The sequence below is a fragment of the Schistocerca nitens genome, chromosome 4, assembly GCF_023898315.1.
Source record: "Schistocerca nitens isolate TAMUIC-IGC-003100 chromosome 4, iqSchNite1.1, whole genome shotgun sequence".
NCBI lineage: Eukaryota > Metazoa > Arthropoda > Insecta > Orthoptera > Acrididae > Schistocerca > Schistocerca nitens.
Window position 1 is genome coordinate 445,659,529 of NC_064617.1, and position 22,405 is coordinate 445,681,933.

At 40.5% G+C, this 22,405-nt stretch overlaps 1 protein-coding gene across 2 annotated transcripts in view; it reads right to left on the bottom strand.

Annotated features, from left to right (window-relative positions):
- Nucleotides 1-22,405, bottom strand: part of LOC126253711 (phospholipid-transporting ATPase ABCA1-like) — a 466,051-nt gene that overhangs the window by 72,166 nt on the left and 371,480 nt on the right. For both annotated transcript variants that reach the window (XM_049955246.1, XM_049955245.1), the window contains exons 19-20: nucleotides 1,805-1,930; nucleotides 1,511-1,699 (exon numbers count right to left, since the gene is read on the bottom strand). In XM_049955246.1, coding sequence (XP_049811203.1) covers nucleotides 1,511-1,699; nucleotides 1,805-1,930 — 315 coding nt within the window. The remainder of the gene's footprint in view (nucleotides 1-1,510; nucleotides 1,700-1,804; nucleotides 1,931-22,405) is intronic.

Genomic DNA, 22,405 nt, shown 5'->3' on the forward strand with positions numbered 1-22,405 from the left:
TTTTCATGTGGAAGAAAAATTTTATCACATGTTTAGCTGTTATATTCAAAAAGAATGTATCTTGTAAGCAACTTTTCAATAAGCTGAGTGTCATGACAGTCCCATCATTACTTACACTTAATTGGCTAGTCTACACAAAAGAAAACCAAGGCAATCATTTCATTGTCACAATACATGTCACAAAGAAAAGACTGACTAACCCCTTAAAAGATTACACAAGACTGACAACAACTATACACACCTTGGAGTAAAACTGTTCAGTGCACTGCCGCAGAAATACACATTACCTAATTAAAAACCTTTAGAAACGTTCTACAAAATTGTCTTAAAAGGAAAGCTTTCAATGCTATAGATGAATTTTTTGATTGTGAAATGGAATATCTCAAATTTAAACTTACTCTCATTGTGCATTTGGATGCAAATTTACATGATTTAACTGTTTTCTTTATTATTACCTGTACCATTATGTATTATTCAATTTGTACAAACTATTAAAATCAATAGCCCGCAAAATGCTTGAAGATGAAATAAATGAATTAATTAATTAAATAAAAGGATGATCAAGTTTAGTCCAGCATATTTCTTCAAGTTTTGAGATCATCAGAATTGCAGTATGGGCCTGGAGTTGTTTTGGAGATGCACCCTTCATCATGTTAACCAGATCACAGCAGTAAGCAGCATTGATTGCCCATTGCTCATGCAAAAAATCAATGAGCACAGTATCTCACGGCCAAAGAAAATTGTTGAAAGAACCTTGCGACCTACAGTCGAGTGCTGACTTTCACTGGAGATATGTCCTCTTTCCTCTGTCACTCCATACTGGCTTGTTTCAACTTTGAAGTGTAGTGGTGGACTCTAGTTTCATTGTAGATGGTGATCAAGCTCAAAAATGCATCACTTTCTTTCACAAACCTTGCTGTAAGCCTCTGAGAGACCTTTAAATGTCTCCATTTCTAATCTTCAGTAAAAACACTAGGGACCCACCTGACAAGTACTTTAGGGAACTCAAGTTGATTGCTTGAGAGCTCCCATAACTTACTCCAACCTGTTCTGCAATTTTGTCTACACTAACCTGTTGATCATCTTCAAGAATGTCTTCATGTAAATCTTTTTGTGTGCAATGCCGGTCCAAGGATGGTGATTCCGATCCTGATTTTCACTCATTCTCATCCTTCCACAAACTCTTTAAGCCAGGCAAACACATGGTCCTTGACAACGTTAGGTCCCTGAATTGTGCAGTCAACCTCAGACATGGTGAGCACCACTGACAAGCCACTAACTGACTGGCCAGCTCTCCCCCTCCTAAGGACCCCTCCCAAACATACTACAAACACAGGGTCAGTTCTAACTGTAAACATGCAGCAACAAAAATCCTGTGTGTACTTGATTTAAACTTGTTTGAAACTGATTTTGCGGGTAATAATCAACAAATCAATATATAAAACCATTTTCCGAAACAAAAAAATTCTACAATGAATTTTATTTATGATTAAGTCATTGTCATCTTTACCTTCATCGCAGCCTGGTTGTTTAGTGACCACACAGTTAATCCTCATTGCTGTTATTGTGGCATATTTCTTCATGCTGCTTGACAATGTGTAGTGTGGTATCATGTGAAGCACTGTATCAATGATTTTTCTTTCAGTATCAAAATTTGGACTCAGTGACATGAGATACACTACAACACATCCTATTAGACCTGAAATATATTATAAAATTATAAATTAGTGTGTCAAAAAAGATACAAGCGCGACACAAAATTACATTATATACACATATGAAGTTATGTTGACAGTGTACCTACCCACAATAAGATTGGTAGTCACTATCAGGTTAAATGCACTAGACACTGTTCCTCTCAGATAACTACAAACATATGTGAATGGAATTGCAGAGAATCCATACAATATCAGTAACATGACAAAAACACCTGAAAAATTTGCAAAAGAATTAGAACTCAATTGTTTCAGCTTCAGCTTAGATCAAAAAAATATATAAATTTTGACAAACAGAAAATACAAATAAAATTTAATTCATTAAATTTGCTTTAAACAACTGCTCAACAGAACAAATTAATACACTTGTTGTCTTCTTTGATGTATGACCCCTTATTCTGCAGTAACAGCAATATAAGTTATTTATAGGTTCAATACAGTCTTTTTCAACTGTAATAACAGTATTTCAAGACCAAATGCATTTTGCTATGTTTTAAGGCATCTTCAGTGGTCACTGCAGCTTATAATCAATGACTTTACACACAGACAATACAATGGATATGCACTGTGACTATTCATGCACATGCAGCATATATATTTTTTTCTGAATTCTTGCATGTAACTTAACAAACAGCAGAGATCAAAATCCAAAAACTTGGAATAATACCTATTGCTGCAAGTACACGAATGGTCACAATAAATAATGATTGTTTCATCAATGAAGGAAGCCACCAATCATCACAAGTCACAGTGACCACTGAAGATACTCCAAAATAAAGTTAACATGTTTGGTCTTAATAACACTTTTATTAAGTCACAAAAGACTGCATTAGCCTATATATATCATAACCTGCAGAACAAATTAAATAATTGTCAAAATGGTCAGTTGTCATATATCCTTGTGCTGAAACAGTTTTCGTTACATCTGACACAGAAGCAATTAGCAAGTATGTGGAAACTATACAATAGCTGGTGATCATTAAAGAATATCATAAAAGTAATTTTGAAATTAACAAGTGAAAGTCCATAGTAATGTAACAGGAAAAAATAAAATATAAACATTAGGGTGAGTAGTACTTTCTGTTTGTTTTAAAAAGACAACATACAAACTCAAAAAAATATTGGGTGAATGGGAGACATGCTACCAAGAACACTCCAAAATTTCAATGAAAAACCACTGAAGGAAAAGCAAATACCATGAATGACCATGGACACAACCGTCATGATAAAGAACTGCTTAATAAGCACACATGGCAATAAATTAATCTTTACCTTTTGGAATTCATGAATCTTTTTGCAGTACCAAATGACAAGTGTTGAGAAAGAAAATGTTGAAATATATGTAGACCATGATCCGTAAGAATGCCCTTGCAAGGTCTACATAATCAGATTAAAGTAACAACAGAGTGTAGAAAGGACAAGTAAAACTAAGATTACAAAACTAGGACATTAAGAGAATTTGGCTCTTGCTTCATATTAATTATCTACCATTTTATTTGAATCAGGATGCAGAATTTAGTCCTGTTTGTATATGATAAAGCATTGTTGTGAAACTGAATGAAGAAGCAGCAACAGATAAAATAGTATACGAAGTTTTCATGAAAGTTACTGACTAGTTTTGCACAAACGGGTTAGAATTATACTTCGTAAAAACACAGCTAATCCAGTTTTGTAATGTTAAAAAAAATCTGATTATTTATTGTCCAAGTATACCATCAAGAAATAATAAACAGTGCAGAAAGTATGTTATAAGGCATTAGGTATGCATTTTGAAGTGTGTGCCACACAAGTAGAAACACACAAAAGAAAACTAATTATAGTCGCAATATACAGGGCTCCAACTGGTAATTTCTAGCTATTCACTAAACAGCTTGATGCAGTATTAAATTTCTTAACTTCTAAAAATAATGATCTCATACTAAGTGGAGATTTTTATTTAAATTTTCTGGAGGATAGTCACTCATGATCCATACCATAGTCTCTTAAGACTTCTTGTAATCTCATTCCCTTAGTACAGTTTCCAACCACTGTTATGGATACCAGCATCACTACTACCGATAACATTTTCATAGATACTACCATACTAGCAAATCATAGTATAAATCCAATATTTAATGGCCTTTCAGACCACTATGCCCACTTGCTTACATTTAATATAGTGGGGTCCGATTCAACTAACAACAGGAAGTGGGAAACTATATGAATAATTAATTAAACAGGAATTGAAGGTATAAAAAACTGTTTGAGGAATACAGACTGGAAAGATGTATACAATTCATTGGGATAAATGAAAAATATAACTGTTCCTCTAATATAGTCATAGGTCACATTGAAAACTGCTGCCCTAAGAAAGTAATCAAAGCAAATAGATTAAATGTTTCAAAACCTTGGATTACAAACGAAATAAAAGTATCTTGCAAAACAAAAAGAAGACTGCACTTAATGTCAAGGGAAAATGATGACTACAGAGCTAAATCACTTACAAATTATATTGTAAAATTCTAAACAAAGTAATCAGAATCTCAAAATGTATTTATTTTCAAGAAAAAATAAATGCCTCTAATAACAAGTTAAAAACTATATGGAACATAGTAAAAAGGAAAACAGGAAAAACAAATCAGGCAAATGAGGAAATTATGTTAAATGTAAATAATGAGTTGATTAGAGATACTTCCAAAATTGCAGACACTTTCAACAACTTTTTCCTTTCAGTAGCAGACAACTGTTTGCACAGTTCCTCAGAAGACACCTTAAAATATTTAAAAAATGCATTTCCGCAGAAGTTTGACAAAATTCAACTATATCGTATCTCAGTGAAAAACATTTCTAATATTTTTAGCTCTCTTAAAAATAAATGTTCCAGTGGTTATGATGAAATCAGCACTACCATAATTAAATGTTGCTCCTCAGAACTTTGTGACATACTGAGTTACTTATTTAATGAATCCCTCCACAGTGGTACTTTTCCAGAGAGGCTTAAATATGCTATTGTCAAACCATTACACAAAAAAGGGGGCAAATCATCGGTGTAAAACTTCCGCTCCATTTCATTATTCGCAATATTTTCAAAAGTGTTTGAAAGGGATATGTACAATAGACTTTATAAACACTTATTACAGAAAAATGTTCTCATTCACAATCAGTTTGGATTTCGGAAAGGATTGTCAACTGATCAAGCTATATTCACTTTTACAGATGATATATTAGAATCAATAAATCAAAAGTTATTACCACTTGGAATATTGTGTGATCTGGCTAAAGCTTTTGAGTGTGTAATCATGATATCCTTATACAGAAGTTAAAATATTATGGGATAACAGGAGTAGCAGGCTCATGGTTCTCATCCTATCTTTTTAATAGGAAACAGTGTATGTCTTTATCAGGCTTACCACATAACAATAGTCATTCAAACTATGAAATCATCAGACAAGAGTTGCCCCAGGACTCTATTTTAGATCCCTTGTTGTTCCTATTATATATTAATGACCTTCCATATGCAGTGTCACAAAATGCAAATTTTGTCTTATTTGCAGATGTTACAAGTATTGGTATAAAAAACAGTACCCATGATCTCACTGAGAAATCAGCTAATGAAATATTTTTAAGTATCAATGGGTGGTTCACAGCAAATAGATTGTCACTGAATTTTGACAAGACCCAGTACATACAGTCTAGTACCGCACAAAGAATACCTGATCCTATGCGTATAATGTATTTAAACAATGAAATTAAAGCTGCAGACAGCGTCAAATTTTTTGGGTTATAAACTGGCCACAACCTAAATTGGAAAACTCACACTCTAGCCTTAATGAAACGCCTTAGTTCAGCTACATTTGCAGTAAGCATGATGGCAGAAGTAGGTGATTTACAAATGAAGAAGTTAGTTTATTCGGCCTACTTCCATTCACTAATGAGTTACGGAATCATCTTTTGGGGAATCTCCTTTCACAAAGAGAACATTTTCAAAATTCAGAAATGAGTCATTAGAATTATATCTGGTGTCAGTCCTAGCTCATCAGGCTGAGACTTCTTTAAGAAACTTGCTATTCTAACTATTACTTCTCGTACATATACTCACTGATGTCCTTTGTCATTGCCAACATGTCTCTTTTTACACAAAATAGTGCAAAACATGATTATAATACCAGAACCAAAAAAAATCTGTATAAGGACTATAAAAGCTTAACATTAGTACAAAAAGGAGTCAAATTCATTGGTACTCATATATTTAATATCATACCAGAGCATATCAAAGGTCATGTAAGTGATAAAGACTGGTTTCAGAATGAATTAAAGAACTTCCTGTTGGCCAACTCCTTCTACTTCATCGATGCATATCTTCACAGGGATTATAGCTCATAATTCTGTCTGCATTAGAATTGTACAATATCCATGCATCTGAATTTAAAAAAAAAACTTTGACTCTTCCCACATCTGAGAGACTCCTCTCCAAGGGATCCATGAAAAACGATAAATGTAATGTAATATTGATGAAAACTTAAATTGGAAAAGTCATAAAGTACACTTGCTACAACACTTAGGTTCATATACTTATGCCATTAAAATAATTGCCAGCTATGGGTATATAGAAGTCAGTAAGTTAACATGTTATGCATATTTTCATTCATTCACTGATGTCTTATGCAATAATATTCTGCGGTATAACAATATTACGAAAAGGATAGTTGCTTCTTACCATACAATGGAGATGCTGAGTCACAGATAGGCTCAATGAAAAGACTGTCATGAAATAAGCTTTCAGCCAACCAGGCCTTTGTCAAAAATAGATCGCACACGGGCGCACGCGCGTGCTCGGCAAAGTGCTTGGCAAAGAGCTCTGCAATCGCGTTTGCGTCGGTAGATAACACGCCATTTATGGTAACACTGGGAACACCTGTTGGGGTCTGGTATCCAAAAATATGTTTGATCTTTGCCCAACTTGGGAAGGTGACATATGGCACCCAATGATTGAGACGTATCTCTCCCAACACTCCTGCTTCAGTCATTTGATAAGTTGGGAATGTGGGCATGGAGCCATTTAAAGGCTATGAGGTGTTCCAGGGAAGGGTGCCACTTATGCCACTGTAGAGCTCGCTGATGCTCCGTAATTGCTTCAGCGACTTCCAGCGACCACCAAGGAACTGCCTTACATCAGGGACCCCCAAAGAGCGAGGGATCACGTTTTCTGCCACAGAAACAATTGTGGTAGTCACCTGCTCAACCGTGACATCGATGTTACCGTGTGGGGGAGATTCAAAGGTGATAGCAGAGGTGAAAGTTTCTCAGTCTACCTTGTTTAAAGCCCATCTGGGGAGGCTACCGGGGGCCTGATGCCGGGGTAGGGACAGAAAGATGGGGAAGTGGTCACTACCACACAGGTCATCATGTGCTCTCCAGTGGATAGATAGGAGAAGTCCTGTGCTGCAAATCGATAAATCAATGGCCGAGTAACTACCATGAGCCACATTGAAATGTATGGTGGCCCCAGTATTTAAGAGGCAGAGGTCAAACTGAGACAGTAAAGTTTCGATATCTCTGCCTCAGCCAGTAAGCATGGTGCCACACCACAAGGGGTTATGGGCAAATAGGAAAGGTTTAGGGAGTTGATCAATCAGTGCAGCTAATACATTCAGGGGTACTGCACCATCTGGAGGAAGATATACATTGCAGACAGTTATTTCCTGTGTTGTCTTTATTCTGACAGCTACAGCTTCAAGAGGCGTTTGAAGGGGCACAGTGTCACTACAGACTGAGTTTAGGACATAAACGTGAACTCTACCTGACACTCAATTATAGTCACTACGGTTCCTGTAATATCCCTTATATTCATGGAGGGCAAGCATCTGCATTGCCGGGAACCAGGTTTCCTGGAGGGCAATGCAGATAGCAGGTGTAAAGCTTAACAGTTGCTGTAGCTCAGCCAGACGGTGGAAAAAACTGCCGCAATTCCACTGGAGGATGACGTCATGAGACTGGGAAGGCATGGAACATTCAATGAGGCAGTTTACACCTCAGAGTCACCTGCTGCCACTGACTTTTTGCTGAGCAGTCTATATCCATCGTTTCTGGGGGTCTGGCGAGATTTAGGTCCTCAGTGGATGCCAGTATCTACACCCCATCTTCAGACACAGAGCTTGTAGGTAGCGGTGGTGTGGGTTCAAGAATTTCCTTGGTTTTAGGGGTTTTCTTCTTCGATTTCTGTAGCTACTCCTTGGGTTTCCCTGGCTGGGAGGACGTCACTGGCTCAGTTTCCGGGACTGAGGATGAGCGTGAAGCCCTATGACCAGCTGCTTTTGAGCTCCTCAGACAATGGTGGATGTCATCTTTCCCACAAGCAGAAACCTGGAAAGGGAGTGACCCAAGAGACCCCTTCCTAGCAAGAGAAGCCAAAGAAGACTTACGCTTCTCCGGCTTAGATGTGGCGACAGATGTCCACGATGGTTTGGGGAGGGAGGGGGGTGTTGCTCCTGAAGTAGGTGACTGGGGTTGGCAGAGCTGATGATACCAGAACTGTTGTAGCGGCGGCATAAGATGATGTCCTACATACAGGATGCAGGCGTTCAAATTTTCTCTTAGCCTCAGTGTAGGTCAGTCGGTCCAGGGTCTTGTACTCAATGAGTCTCCTTTCTTTCTGGAGAATCCTGCAGTCTGGTGAGCAAGGTGAATGGTGCTCTCCGCAGTTGACACAGATGGAAGGCGGGGCACATCCAGTATTGGGACGTGATGGGCGTCCAATTCCCAACATGTGATGCTGGAAGTACAGAGGGAAGACATATGGCCGAACTTCAGCACTTAAAGCACCACATCGGGGGAGTGATATAGGGCTTTACATCACAGCAGTAGACCATCACCTTGACCTTCTCGGGCAATGTATCACCCTCTAAGGGCAAGATGAAGGCACCGGTGGCAACCTGATTATCCCCCGGACCCAGGTGGACCTGTCTGACAAAATGTACACCTCGCCGCTCTAAATTGGCATGCAGCTCATCGTCAGACTGCAAAAGAAGGTCCCTATGAAATATGATACCCTGGACCACATTTAAGCTCTTATGGGGTGTGATGGTTACAGGCACATTCCCCAGCTTGTTACAAGCGATTAACATCCGTGAATGGGCAGAGGATGCCATTTTGATCAAGACTGACCCAAATCTCATTTTGGACAAGCCCTCTACCTCCCCAAACTTTTCCTCTAAATGTTCAACAAAAAATGAAGGGTTCATCGTCATGAAAGATTCCCCATCAGCTCTCAAACATACAAGATCCGCTGCCATGCTTAGCCTGACGTTCCTCCCATGGTGTGGCCAGGCAGGGGTACAATTTGGAGTCTTACTTCTGTGCATTGAATTGAGCTCATGAATGCTGAGAGACTACTGGAGTTTCACCACCAACAAGAGATGATTGACTATGCTTCATTGCTTGTCATCCGCCCTGATGTCATCCACTCCGACCAAGGGCCCTCCCCACAGGTGCCACCCAGCCACAGCAAAGGCCACCTGGCAGGATGGCCATTGCTGGGAGCCCCAATGTCCCATGGGGATGGGCATCTACCCCTTGACAAACATGGGGAGTTAACGGCGCAGACATCAGTAGAGCGATCCCTGTGTGGTCAGGGGGCTACAACCAACAGGGTACATGGCGGCCCCACCACAACAGACTGGCTACCATGCTGGATATCAGATGCAAAGAAGTCCATGGTCATCGTTGACGCAGAATGCAACACTGGATAGTGCATGGTGAAATACCCATCCAGGAAGAGTCTTCGGCCAAGAGATGGAGAATGGGCGGGACTGAAAAGTGATGACAAGAAAGTGGGCTAAAGATTTCAATGCACGATGGACACAATGCACCATGTAAGGCGCCCTTCCCCAATTGGCTCACTCTTCTGGAAAATTTTGAAGACTGGAGGTCAAACACTACAGGGGACCATCACATAAACACCAAAATGTGTGAAAATCCTTTTAGTCGCCTCTTACAACAGGCAGCAATACGCCGGGCCTATTCTTACCCCCGAACCCACTGGGGGAGGGGGAGTCTGGGTGTGTTAGTGGAATAGAGGGCTTTGTCATAATAGAATGGGAACAGGGAAGGGGCTAGATGGGTGAAGACAATGACTAACGAAGATTGAGACCAGAAGGGTTACTGGGATGTAGAATATATTGCAGGGAGAGTTCCCACCAATGCAGTTCAGAAAAGCTGGTGTTGGTGGGAAGGATCCATATGGCACAGGCTGTGAAGCAGTCACTGAAATGAAGAACGTTAGATTGGGCGGTGTGCTCAGCAACAGGGTGTTCCAGTTGTTTCTTTGTCACGGTTTATTGGTTGCCACTCATGCAAACATACAGCTTGTTTGTTGCCATGCCCTCATAGAATACAGCACAGTGGTTGCAGCTTAGCTTGTAGATCACATGACTGGTTTCACAGGTAGCCCTGCCTTTGATGCGATAGCTGATGTTTGTGACCAGAGTGGAGAAGGTGCTGCTGGGAGGATGTATGGGACAGGTCCTGCATCTAGCTGTATTACAGGGGTATGAGCCATGAGGCACGGTGTTGGGAGCAGGGGTTGTGTAGGGATGGACGGATACCGTGTAGGTTTGGTGGAACATGAAATACCACTGTGGAGCGTGGGGGGAAGGGGGTTTGAAAGGATAGTGGGTTGGACATTTCTCATTTCAGGGCACAACAAGAGGAAGTCGAAACCCTGGTGGAGAATTCAGTTTGCTCCGGTCCTGGGTGGTATTGAGTTACAAGGGTAATGCTCCGCAGTGGCTTGACAGCTGGACTTTGGGAGGTAGTGGATGACTGAAAAGATAAGGCACAGGAGGTCTGTTTTTGTACAAAGCTGAGAGGGCAATTAGAGTCTGTAAAGGTCTCAGTAACTGCTCACTTTGGCAAAAAATATTCTTGCCACGAAAGAATGTAATTAGAACCATGTGTGGGGTTCATACACATACATCTTGCAAATATTGCTTTAAGCAATGGGAATATTAACCACAGCCTCACATTACATTTATTCATTTATAAACTTTATTATCAACACTCCATCCAAGTTTGAGACTAATGGACATACTCACCAGTACAACACTAGAAGGAAAAATTATTTGAATTATCCTTTAATGAACCTAATTTATCATGGAATGGGGTGAAATATGCAGCTATAAAACTCTGTGGCAACTTACCCATGGAAATAAAATAGACAGACGGCAGACGTGTTTTTATATTATACGAAGGTTGTTTCTCCTAACAACTCTTACTATACCATACCACATCAAATCATTTATCACGAATACGATCTGCAAAACAAGTACCTTCACTGCCCATTAGAAAAGCAAAACATCCACAAGACATGGTCAGGTGTCAATGTATTTGCGTACACGTATACACCATCGGCGGGTATGAAAATGATTAAGGCTGCAATTCTCTGTAAGGAGTAGAATAATGGCCATCAGAGTGCATTACTGTTGTTACAAGGCCTGAAAGTGAATAAAGGGGCACAAACAGCATCCATTGAGCGATCACTGTGAAGGAGGCAGATGTGCTACATACTCATGTGTGACAGTGTTGTCAGCATCTGACACGGTTTGAATGGAGCCTCACTGTTTGTCTCCATTTGGATGGATCGTCAAATCACACAGTACCTAGATTTGTGGGCCATTTGAATGTCACAGTTGCCTGATGTTGGACTGCACTGGAATGTGAACAAGCAGACTGTAAACACTTCACAGCTGCACCTCTTAGCTGACAACAAGTAATGGGCTCCCTGCTACATTCTGTGTCATACCGTACCACTGGTGGAATACTAGCACCAGCTAGACTAAGAAATTACTGTCCCATGCATAGGCTGCCATTAACACCACAACTGCATTTGAATAATGTGATGCCAGCAAGATCCCCAGATCTCTACCTGATAGAACATGGGTGGAACCAGCTTGGACATTAACTCTGTACCGGTGCCAGTACCCATGTTATCAAGGACCAGTTACAAAAACAGTCAGCCAGATTGCCTCAGGAGGATACAATGGCCTTATGACACCATTCCTAACTAAATCAGCGCATGCATCTGGACCAGAATGGGTGCAACATCATACTGACAAATGGGCTTATACTGCCAAGTTATTTGTAAGGCTAACTCAATTTTGTAATCACTGAAATAACCTCGCTTACCCTCTCAATCCCTGTAATTTCTTTCCATTTCTTCCTCCCCATCTGGAGGGAGGGAGGGAGGGAGGGAGGGGTGTTCCCTGAGATTACATACTGAATAATTGAAAAGCACTTTCTGGGACTGAAATCTGGCTGCAATGGTATTACCTGTAACTTCATTAACTTCATATGTTGCTGGATTCTTTGATGTATTAACCTTTCATCATATGAAAGTTCTGGAAGAATGCAACTCTCTCTCTCTCTCTCTCTCTCTCTCTCTCTCTCTCTCTCTCTCTCTCTCTCTCTCTCTCACACACACACACACACACACCTATGCCCCTACATAGTGCAATCAGACACATACTGCAAGGGTTACATTTCAACAGGTGGATGGGTGTAGCGGTTGTGTCGTTGGACTGGGTAGGTGGAGAAAGAGACAGGAAGCAGGAGGAGAGGTTGGGGATGGATACCAGTGGCTCAGGGGGAGCCAGCAGCAGGTGACAAATTGGTACCAAAGTCAGTGACGTGCAGCACACAATGAAGATGATGTGGAAAGATGGATTGGGATAGTGACAGGATACAGGCGAGGGGAAACTGTTTGTTCGTTACAGGATGTGGGCACAGTGGATTAGCGGAGGTTGGGGCTATGGGAATTATGGGAATGAAGTATGTTTTGCAAGGGAAACTCCCATCTGTTGTTGAGAAAAGCTGGTGTTGGATGGAAGGATCCACATGGCAAGGATGGTCAACTTCATTTGTGGCTACAGTTTGGCGGTGGCCAATCATTCTGATGGACAGCTTTTTGGTGCTCATGCCCACATGAAATGCTGTGAAGTGATTGCAATACAGCTTGTATATGACATGTCTGTTTTCACAGGTGGCCGTACCCTCTGATGGAACAGGGGGAGCCTGTGAGAGGACTGGAGTAGGATGTGCTGGATGGGTCAGGCAGGTCTTGTGTCTGGGTCTTCCAAGGGATAGGACCCTTATGGCAAGGGACTGTATGTGGACACTGGGGGGTGGAGGTGGGGATGGAGGTGGCACTGGGGTGGCTCAGGCTGTGTGGGTGTTAGAGGACTACTTTAGGAGGTGGTTGAAAGGTTTAGGTGACAGAGGGGGGTAACATCCCTTTGCAGCTGATTATTGGGGATCGTGGGGGTTTAAGGAGGATGCAAAGGAAATGGCTTGGAAAATATGTTTGTAGACTAGTTTTACTGAGTAGTGCATGTTTCTGAAGGTCTTGGTGAAACCTAGAGCATGCTGGGCAATGAAATTATTGTCACTGCATATATGCTATTCACAGTTGGCCAGGCTGTATGGGAACAATTTTTCGACGTGAAAGGGATGACAGCTGTTAAGATGCAGGTACTGTTGGTGGTTAGTGGATGTAATGGAAGAATGAGGACAGGGTGTTTTGGTTCTGAATTCAAATCATGAAGAAAAGAAACCATCAGTGAATCTGAACCAGACGAGTGGTTTGGAGTTTTGGGAATCTGCGAAGGTTCCCACTTGATGGCCAACAAACAGGTTGGCTTAGGAGGGAGACATGCAAGTGCCCAATGCTGTGCCATGGATATTTTTGTATACCATCCCTTCAAAAGAGAAATAGTTGTGTGTAATAACATAATTGGTACGGAGTTAGCATCCCACTTAGTAAATGAATCAACTTCATTTATTTCCGGTATGATGGACATGGAAGAATTATGGGCAAATTTTAAACACATTGAAAATCACTCATTGGACAAGTATGTGCCGAAAAAGTGGGTTACGGATGGAAAAGACCCATCGTGGCTTAACAGCGCAATTCGGAGAATGCTCAGGAATCAAAGGCAGTTGCACTCGCAGTACAAGAAAGATCGGGAGCATGAGGACAGGCAAAAGTTAGTAGAGATTTGTGCTGCTGTAAAAAGAGCAATGCGCGAAGCATTCAACCACTACCACCCTCATACCTTAGCAAAAGATCTTGCTGAAAACCCAAGGAAATTCTGGGAAGTGGTAAGCAGGTCGAAGGCTTCCATCCAGTCACTCACTGATTAGTCTAGCCTGGCAACAGAAGACAGCAAAACGAAAGCTGAAATTTTAAATTTAGCATTTGAGAAATCTTTCACACAGGAGGATCGCACAAACATACCCCCATTTGAGTCTCGTACAGATTCCCATATGGAGGACATAGTGATAAGACATCCCTGGGGTTGCAAAGCAGCTGAATGGGTTGAAAATAAATAAGTCGCCAGGTCCTGATGGGATTCCAGTTCGGCTTTACAGAGAGTACTAGACTGCATTGGCTCCTTACTTAGCTTGCATTTATAACGAATCTCTCGCCCAATGTAAAGCCCCGAGCGACTGGAAAAAAGCGCAGGTGATGCCTGTATATATAGAAGGGCAGAAGGACGTATCCTCAAAATTATAGACCAATAGCCTTAACATCGGTTTGTTGCAGGATTCTCAAACATATTCTCAGTTTGAATATAATGAATTTCCTTGAGACAGAGAAGTAGTTGAAACTTCCTGGCAGATTAAAACTGTGTGCCCGACCGAGACTCGAACTCGGGACCTTTGCCTTTCATATCAGCGCACACTCCGCTGCAGAGTGAAAATCTCATTCTGGAAACATCCCCCAGGCTGTGGCTAAGCCATGTCTCCACAATATCCTTTCTTTCAGGAGTGCTAGTTCTGCATGGCTCGCAGGAGAGCTTCTGTAAAGTTTGGAAGGTAGGAGACGAGGTACTGGCAGAAGTAAAGCTGTGAGTACCGGGCGTGAGTCGTGCTTTGGTATCTCACTTGGTAGAGCACTTGCCCGTGAAAGGCAAAGGTCCCGAGTTCGAGTCTCGGTCGGGTACACAGTTTTAATCTGCCAGGAAGTTTCATATCAGCGCACACTCCGCTGCAGAGTGAAAATCTCATTCTAGAGAAGTAGTTGTCCATGCATCAGCACGGCTTTAGAAAGCATCACTCCTGCGAAATGCAACTCGCCCTTTTTTCACATGATATCTTGCGAACCATGGATGAAGGGTATCAGACGGATGCCATATTCCTTGACTTCCGGAAAGCGTTCGACTCGGTGCCCCGCTGCACACTCCTAACTAAGGTACAAGCATATGGGATTGGTTCCCAAGTATGTGAGTGGCTCGAAGACTTCTTAAGTAATAGAACCCAGTACGTTGTCCTCGATGGTGAGTGTTCATCGGAGGTGAGGGTATCATCTGGAGTGCCCCAGGGAAGTGTGGTAGGTCTGCTGTTGTTTTCTATCTACATAAATGATCTTTTGGATAGGGTGGATAGCAATGTGTGGCTGTTTGCTGATGATGCTGTGGTGTACGGGAAGGTGTCGTCGTTGAGTAACTGTAGGAGGATACAAGATGACTTGGACAGGATTTGTGATTGATGTAAAGAATGGCAGCTAACTCTAAATATAGATAAATGTAAATTAATGCAGATGAATAGGAAAAAGAATCTCGTAATGTTTGAATACTCCATTAGTAGTGTAGCGCTTTACACAGTCACATCGATTAAGTATTTGGGCATAACATTGCAGAGTGATATGAAGTGGGACAAGCATGTAATGGCAGTTGTGGGGAAGGCGGATAGTCATCTTTGGTTCATTGGTAGAATTTTGGGAATATGTGGATCATCTGTAAAGGAGACCACTTATAAAACACTAATACGACCTATTCTTGAGTACTGCTCGAGCGTTTGGGATCCCTATCAGGTCGGATTCAGGGAGGACATAGAAGCAATTCAGAGGCAGGCTGCTAGATTTGTTACTGGTAAGTCTGATCATCACGGGAGTGTTACGGAAATGCTTCAGGAACTTGGGTGGGAGTCTCTAGAGGAAAGGAGGCATTCTTTTCGTGAATCGCAACTGAGGAAATTTAGAGAACCAGCATTTGAGGCTGACCGCAGTACAATTTTACTGCCGCCAACTTACATTACGCGGAAAGACCACAAAGATAAGATACGAGAGATTAGGGCTCGTACAGAGGCATATAGGCAGTCATTTTTCCCTCGTTCTGTTTGGGAGTGGAACAGGGAGAGAAGATGCTAGTTGTGGTATGAGGTACCCTCCGCCACGCACCATATGGTGGATTGCAGAATCTGGATGTAGATGTAGATGTAGAGTGTGAGGTATGATATGATGGGTTTGGAATCTGAAGGACTTGGAAAATTAAAGTGATCAATAGTGGCAAGTTATCAATAGTGGCAAGTGATGATGGTGTACAAGGAGGTGGCTTCAACAGTGACAAGTAGGGATTCAGGTTGTTCATACCACCATCCAACTACATCCCTTCCCCCTCCCCCCCCCCCTTCCCTAACCCCTCCCACTAAACCACCACCTGACCAGTTACCAGTAGTTTCTTATCTATAACTTGAACTCACCATGTTTCCCTAGGTCCAGAACACACACCTCACAACAAAAGAAAGGACAGACTTTCACAACCTTCAAAGAGAATCCAATTCCACCATTCTTCCAGCAGACAAAGGCTCCATCACTGTCATGTTGAATCTCAGTGACTACCTGAAAGAAGAATTCTGTCAGCTGTCTCACTCCTCAAACTACAAACTACGCCACAGTAATCCCATTCTAGAGGCCAATTCCAGAATATCTCATCCGAGTCGATCTCCTTTCTCGCCCCTATAACACCCTCCCTTCCACCCTCCGCTCACACCCCTAAACGCTTCCCAAACTTCAAAAACCCAACAATCCAGCATGCCCCATTATAGCTCGTTATTGTGATCTCAATGAAAGAATTTTCACCCTTATTGACCAACTTCTACAATTAACAACCTGAAGCCTTCCCTCTTATATCAAAGACACTAATCACTTCCTTCACTGCTCTCAACCATCCCCACCTCATTATCACCTCGAACCCTACTCAACACTGTTGATGCAGTGACAGCTGTCACCCATTCCACACAAAAAAATGTTCCCATACAACCTGGCCAACTGTGAATGGAGTATCTCCAGTGACAATAATTCCCTTGCCCAGTATGCTCTAGATTTCACCAAGACCTTCACAGCTGCTCCATATACACCAACACCCCTCATGTATATGGCCTTGTAGCTACTGGATAGTACCTCTCTCAACATCCTTTCAATTCCAAAAACCTGCAGCACAGCCTTGGGAATCCACCTGGCACCCTCCTAAGCCAACCTGTTTGCGTGCCATCTACAGGAAACCTTTCTAGCCTCCCAAAACCCCACAACCCTCTGCTGGTTCAGGTTCACCAATGATATCTTCACCAACTGGACTCAGGGTCACAACACACTATCCTCATTCTTCCACAGCTTCAACTAATTCTCTCCCATCTTACAGAGCCAGTGCTATCAGCAGTACTCACAATGAATCTTTCAAGACTTCCAGCTACTTTAATAAGTTGTTCTGTTCTGTTTTTTGCCTTTTCCTGCATTGGGCACCAGAATATTTTCTTAAAGGAATTATGGGTGTGAGAAATCCTGAAAAAGTATTAAAAATTGTAGCAAACTGAATATCAGTAACTAATAAACAAGCACAACTAATAGGTAACAGGTGCAGAAACTTTTTAGTTGACATAGTGGCACTAGTGAAGGGAAGAAAGCAACCAAGGCTACAATAGCTGATGGTACAAATGTACAAGTTAGGACAGGAATGGCAAATAAGACAGGACATGCACAATATGTCTTCAGCCAACTAGAAATCACTGTTATGAGGAACTATGATTGGGTTATTCATGCTACCACAGCTACTTCTTTACATTATTTATTTTTCTCATCTACATGAAATTATAAAAAAATTGTTGTCCCTTAACAGATTTCAATGGGCAAATTAATAAAAATGCAGTACATTATTTCCAAAAAATAGTAAATTATGAACAAAAAGACTTGACTGGGGCACCCAAGATACCCCCTCTCAGGTGTGCAACGTGTTTCCTATGGGGAACTTGCTAAAACTATTTTGGGAACATCAGCTTTTTTATTGGCAAGCCATGGCAATAAAGCTGATGTTCCAACAATTCAAAAACATTTCAACAGGATCTTCCATCAGTTCTTGGTAGAACAACATTACTTCCCACACTGTCTGTTCGTACATATTGCCATGTTCCTGTATTCTTTAAGTTCTTTTCTTTTATTGAAGTTGTCTGTGTAATCCATATAGATTGTAGTTTAAATTGTTAAGGCTTTCTTTTAACTGGTACTTGTATTACTGTCCATGTTTAACACCTCTTGTAATTGTCTCATCAAATATTGTTCGGATTTTACTTGGTTCATTTATTTAATGCAAACTGTTACATAGCCACAGATCTGTATATATTGTTAATGTTAAAATGCAGCACCACCACGCTCTCAAAGACTGCATTATGTTCCCTCAAACTCCTCCATTTTCCTGCATTTATTTATTTCTGTTTGTCTTATTGATATTGCTTAAGTTCCTTATGTATTCTGTAATTGCACTGATAAATGTTTCTTCTTTTAATTGGTTTGTGTATCACTCTACATGTTTTATACCTTCTGATGTAGCCTTGTCAAGTATTAATTTTATTTTGTTTTATTAGTTTTCTTTATTAATAGAAACTTAATGTATGCATGCTGTTCCTATTTACTCCGTTTTTACTTATTTACAAATCAATTTTTTACTGTTTCATTGCATTACCACCACACTGGCAAAGATGTTACTTACTGTATGTTTCTGCTTCAGTCCAGACATGTTACTTCTCTTCCAATGTTGTTTGCAAACATTGTAACTTCTTTGGAGACAATACTCAGTAAATGTCTGAAGACGGCCTTGTAAGCCAAAAACCAGTGAAAACAATAAAAACTAATACTGTAGATTTCAAAAACACATTTTTCAATAAATGAACTTCCCTATTAATCACTCTACAATACAGAAATGTTATTTATCAATGCATTTTTATTTAAGGTCTATTTTATTCTGATATCTATTCAGTATACACAACAGAGTCATGAAAGAAGATAGAGCACTAGTTTTGCACATGCACCATGAGGAGAAGGAGGCCACTCCAACCAACTGAAGACCTCATAACCTGCCTTTTCGAGGATGGGGATGAATCCCACTCCCGTGACCAAAAATGTAAAATACTAATTACTGAAAAAAAATTAACGTAGGACACCAGTTATGACAAGGACTATATGCAACTTGCAGACAACTACACAGATGGCTTGAGGGTTGAGGAATGGGCAAAGGGAAACAACGTGAACATAATTGAGGTTCATGACATGGTTGTTATACTGATCTATGTTTTGCAAGTTTTGGTACAGAGGAGAATCAAATTCATTAAAATCATATTCTTAAATCACAACATCATCCACTGGTCTCGGAGTTTTTCCATCTCTGGAAACAACTGTGTTATTTCGAGAAGAAGATTTATTTATTTTCTGGGAGACAAATTGAGATGCTTTGAAGAGTCTGATATTACCTTTGAGTATATGGTTGCAATGCCCCAAAATTATGATATTCATAACAGTAAGAAATGTGACATTTACTTACATCTTTAGAGGTTCCAGTTGACAATGCTTTCCCAGAATGACAAACTGGAACATAATACTTATGGAAAGATATTAGAAACTGCATGAAAACTGCCTTTTTGCTGTTGAGATTACCAAATGTGGAGAAGCGATGATGCATACAATGAGAAATGCAAGGCAAAGGAAATGGATTGACATCTTAGAAAAACTAAACATGACCCACAGCAGCAAAATCTCTTGGAATCTAATAAAGTAGATAATAGAAAACGAAGACCTATCAAACTGCACCATAATAATAATAGACCAGACTGACACCACTTTATGCTTAGAGAGAATGTTAATGGAAAACCAGCTGGGCCAAAAATATTATGTGAGCCAAAGAAGGCAAAAGAGAGATTCACTACCTGTTTCTTCTTAAAATTTAAACACGACATCAATAATTTTTCTAAAAAAATTGTAAAGCAGCTGTTGTCGATGACATTTCTGCAAAGCAAATTAAAGTTTTTGGACCTATTCGGTATTAGCACAGAAATTCAAAAGTAGCTGCCTTCTGAAACCCAGATAAAGTTCAAATATGTTCCATAATTATCTCTTAAAACACCTAGGTAGTTGAAGAAAGCTGGTGTTGGAGGGAAGGATCCAGATGGTTCTGGTTCATGTTGCGAAGCAGCTATTGAACTTGAGCATGTTGTGCTACTGTATGGTCAGCTTTTTTACTGGCCACAGTTTAGCAGTGGTCATTGTGGTGTGCATACTGTAAGACCTTTGGTACACACACCATCAGATTATTTGACTTGTCGCTCTAACGAAGTAGGCGAGTGTCAGCAATTTGTCTCGTGGTCTTATCGTGGCGTGTTTATCTTCTGCCGTTAGGTCAGACGATAGAAATGCCACTTGCATGCTTAGAGTAGCAGATTGACGGTGACCAACTTTAAACAGAACTTAATTTTCACACACATTTATCAAAATAATAAAAATCATAGATATTATGTAACTTGATTCTGGGTGCTGTTTACAATTGACAATCTGAAGTTCCTTTGGTCTTGGTACGTTAATCTTATTCTCACATATCTCTGATACTTGACAAAGTGTCTATACATTTCTCTTCATGGCTATGTACAGGAATATGATAATCTTATTAGGCGCAGACTGAAACTTGACTATAGACTGGTACAGACTAATGCAGACTGACTCATCGGAGGTCTGTACACTCGTTATAATACCTCGCGCATTCAGGTATCACTGCGCGAGTGTGATCCGCAAGGAGAAAAGGTTCTACGTTAGCAGCAATTTCATTGGCTGCATTACATATTAATACGCGGATCAGCGGAAGCAGAATTTGGTCCGTCTCTAAAGTGAGTGCCATCTCGTAGTGCGGAGACGGACGAGCGCTGCGCCTGCGCTGTTGTCCTTAGCGGGGCGCACTCTAGTGGGAAAGTTGTGTATGCACTGACTACACAGAACTATGTACACAACAGTCGTTCATTCTTGTGTACAACTTATTGTCACCCCCCCACATAAAAGGCTGTGCAATTATTACAACAGAGTTGGTATATGACACAGCTGCTCTCACAGGTGGTCTTGTCTCTGAAGGAGTAGGGTAAGTGGGTGACGGGACTGGAGAGGGATGTGCTGTGTGGGTGCATCGGGTAGGTCTTGCACCAGGGAGCTCCCCTGGGATATGACACCTGTGGCGAGCATTTGGTAGTGTTGGTGACATAGGGAAGGACTATGGGAGAAAATTTAAATGTTCATACAATCCAAAATCTGCAAGCTGTTCATACTCTTCAGTAGAAGCAGAGACAACATTACCAGATATTATTACAATGTCTGCAAAGAAAATCACTCTCTCAGAGCAGAACGATTTGAAAGTTCTCACTGAAGTTAATTACTGGCCAGAAAATGAACTTGTTATGAGCGGGACATGTGAGCTACAGAATGAAGATGCTTCTGCTGTTTCAACAGATAATACTGGCAGATCATTTTCTATGGATTGGTTTTATATGAAGTCAGAAAACTGCAGAGAGTTTTAAGGACATGGTGTTGTACTCCTGTGAAATGTGCTATATATTGCTTTTCTCAGATGCTTTTTAAAAAATAAAATAAAGGCTGAAGTTTTTTGTACAGCTACACAGTTTTAAAACAGGGAAAAAACCTAACCCCAGAGTATTCAATCATGAAAAAAGTTGTCATCTTGTATAAGTATTTGCAACTACAAAAATAGGAAACAATCAATGAGGCTGTTTAATTAGAACAACATTAAATCATTTGAGAAATGGAAAGCTGTATCAATAAGAATTCCTGATAGTTTATTGCCTTTAGCTATACAATCCTTACCCTTGCATGGTCACTCAGATGAGTTCCTGGAAGTGATAACTATGGAAATTTCCTTGAAACTTTCAAGTTACTTGCCAAATTTGATTCAGTTGTGAATCATTATCTTCACTAAGTTTAGCAACCAGACAACTATGTTTTGCCTTGTCTTTCTCTATGAAACCAAAATGAATTCATCAAACTACTCTGTGATCGTGTCACAACAGAGATTTTTAAGAAAATTTTTAAGGCTAAGTATTACACCAGATATACTGCATAAGGACCAAATGTCTCAAGTAATTTATTATCAACATAATGAAGGTTCAGAAGTCTTAACAGATGAATACTTTATTGACCTCATTGTATCACATGGGAAATCCGTTGGTGCAACTGCAGAACATATTTGTGACAAGTTACAAGAAGATGATCTGAAACTGGAGTACTAATATGGACATGGATATGATAATACTGTGACCATGACTGGACACATTAGTGATACTTGGAGATGTATGTGGGATATAAGCCCCAGAGCAGTGTTTGTGCCATGTAGCAGTCACTCACTCAATCTTACTGGATTACATGCTGTTACTGCTGAAACAAAATCTGTGATTTTTTTTTTTTTTTTCCGAAAGTGTGCAAAATCTGCACATTTTTCTGAACCTTTACACATATGTGAGATGCTCTTAAACAACATGTTCCAATTAACATGAAGAGATCCTGTGACACAAGATGGAGTTCAAAGTATAAATCTGTACATGTGCTTGCTGAACACATTGAA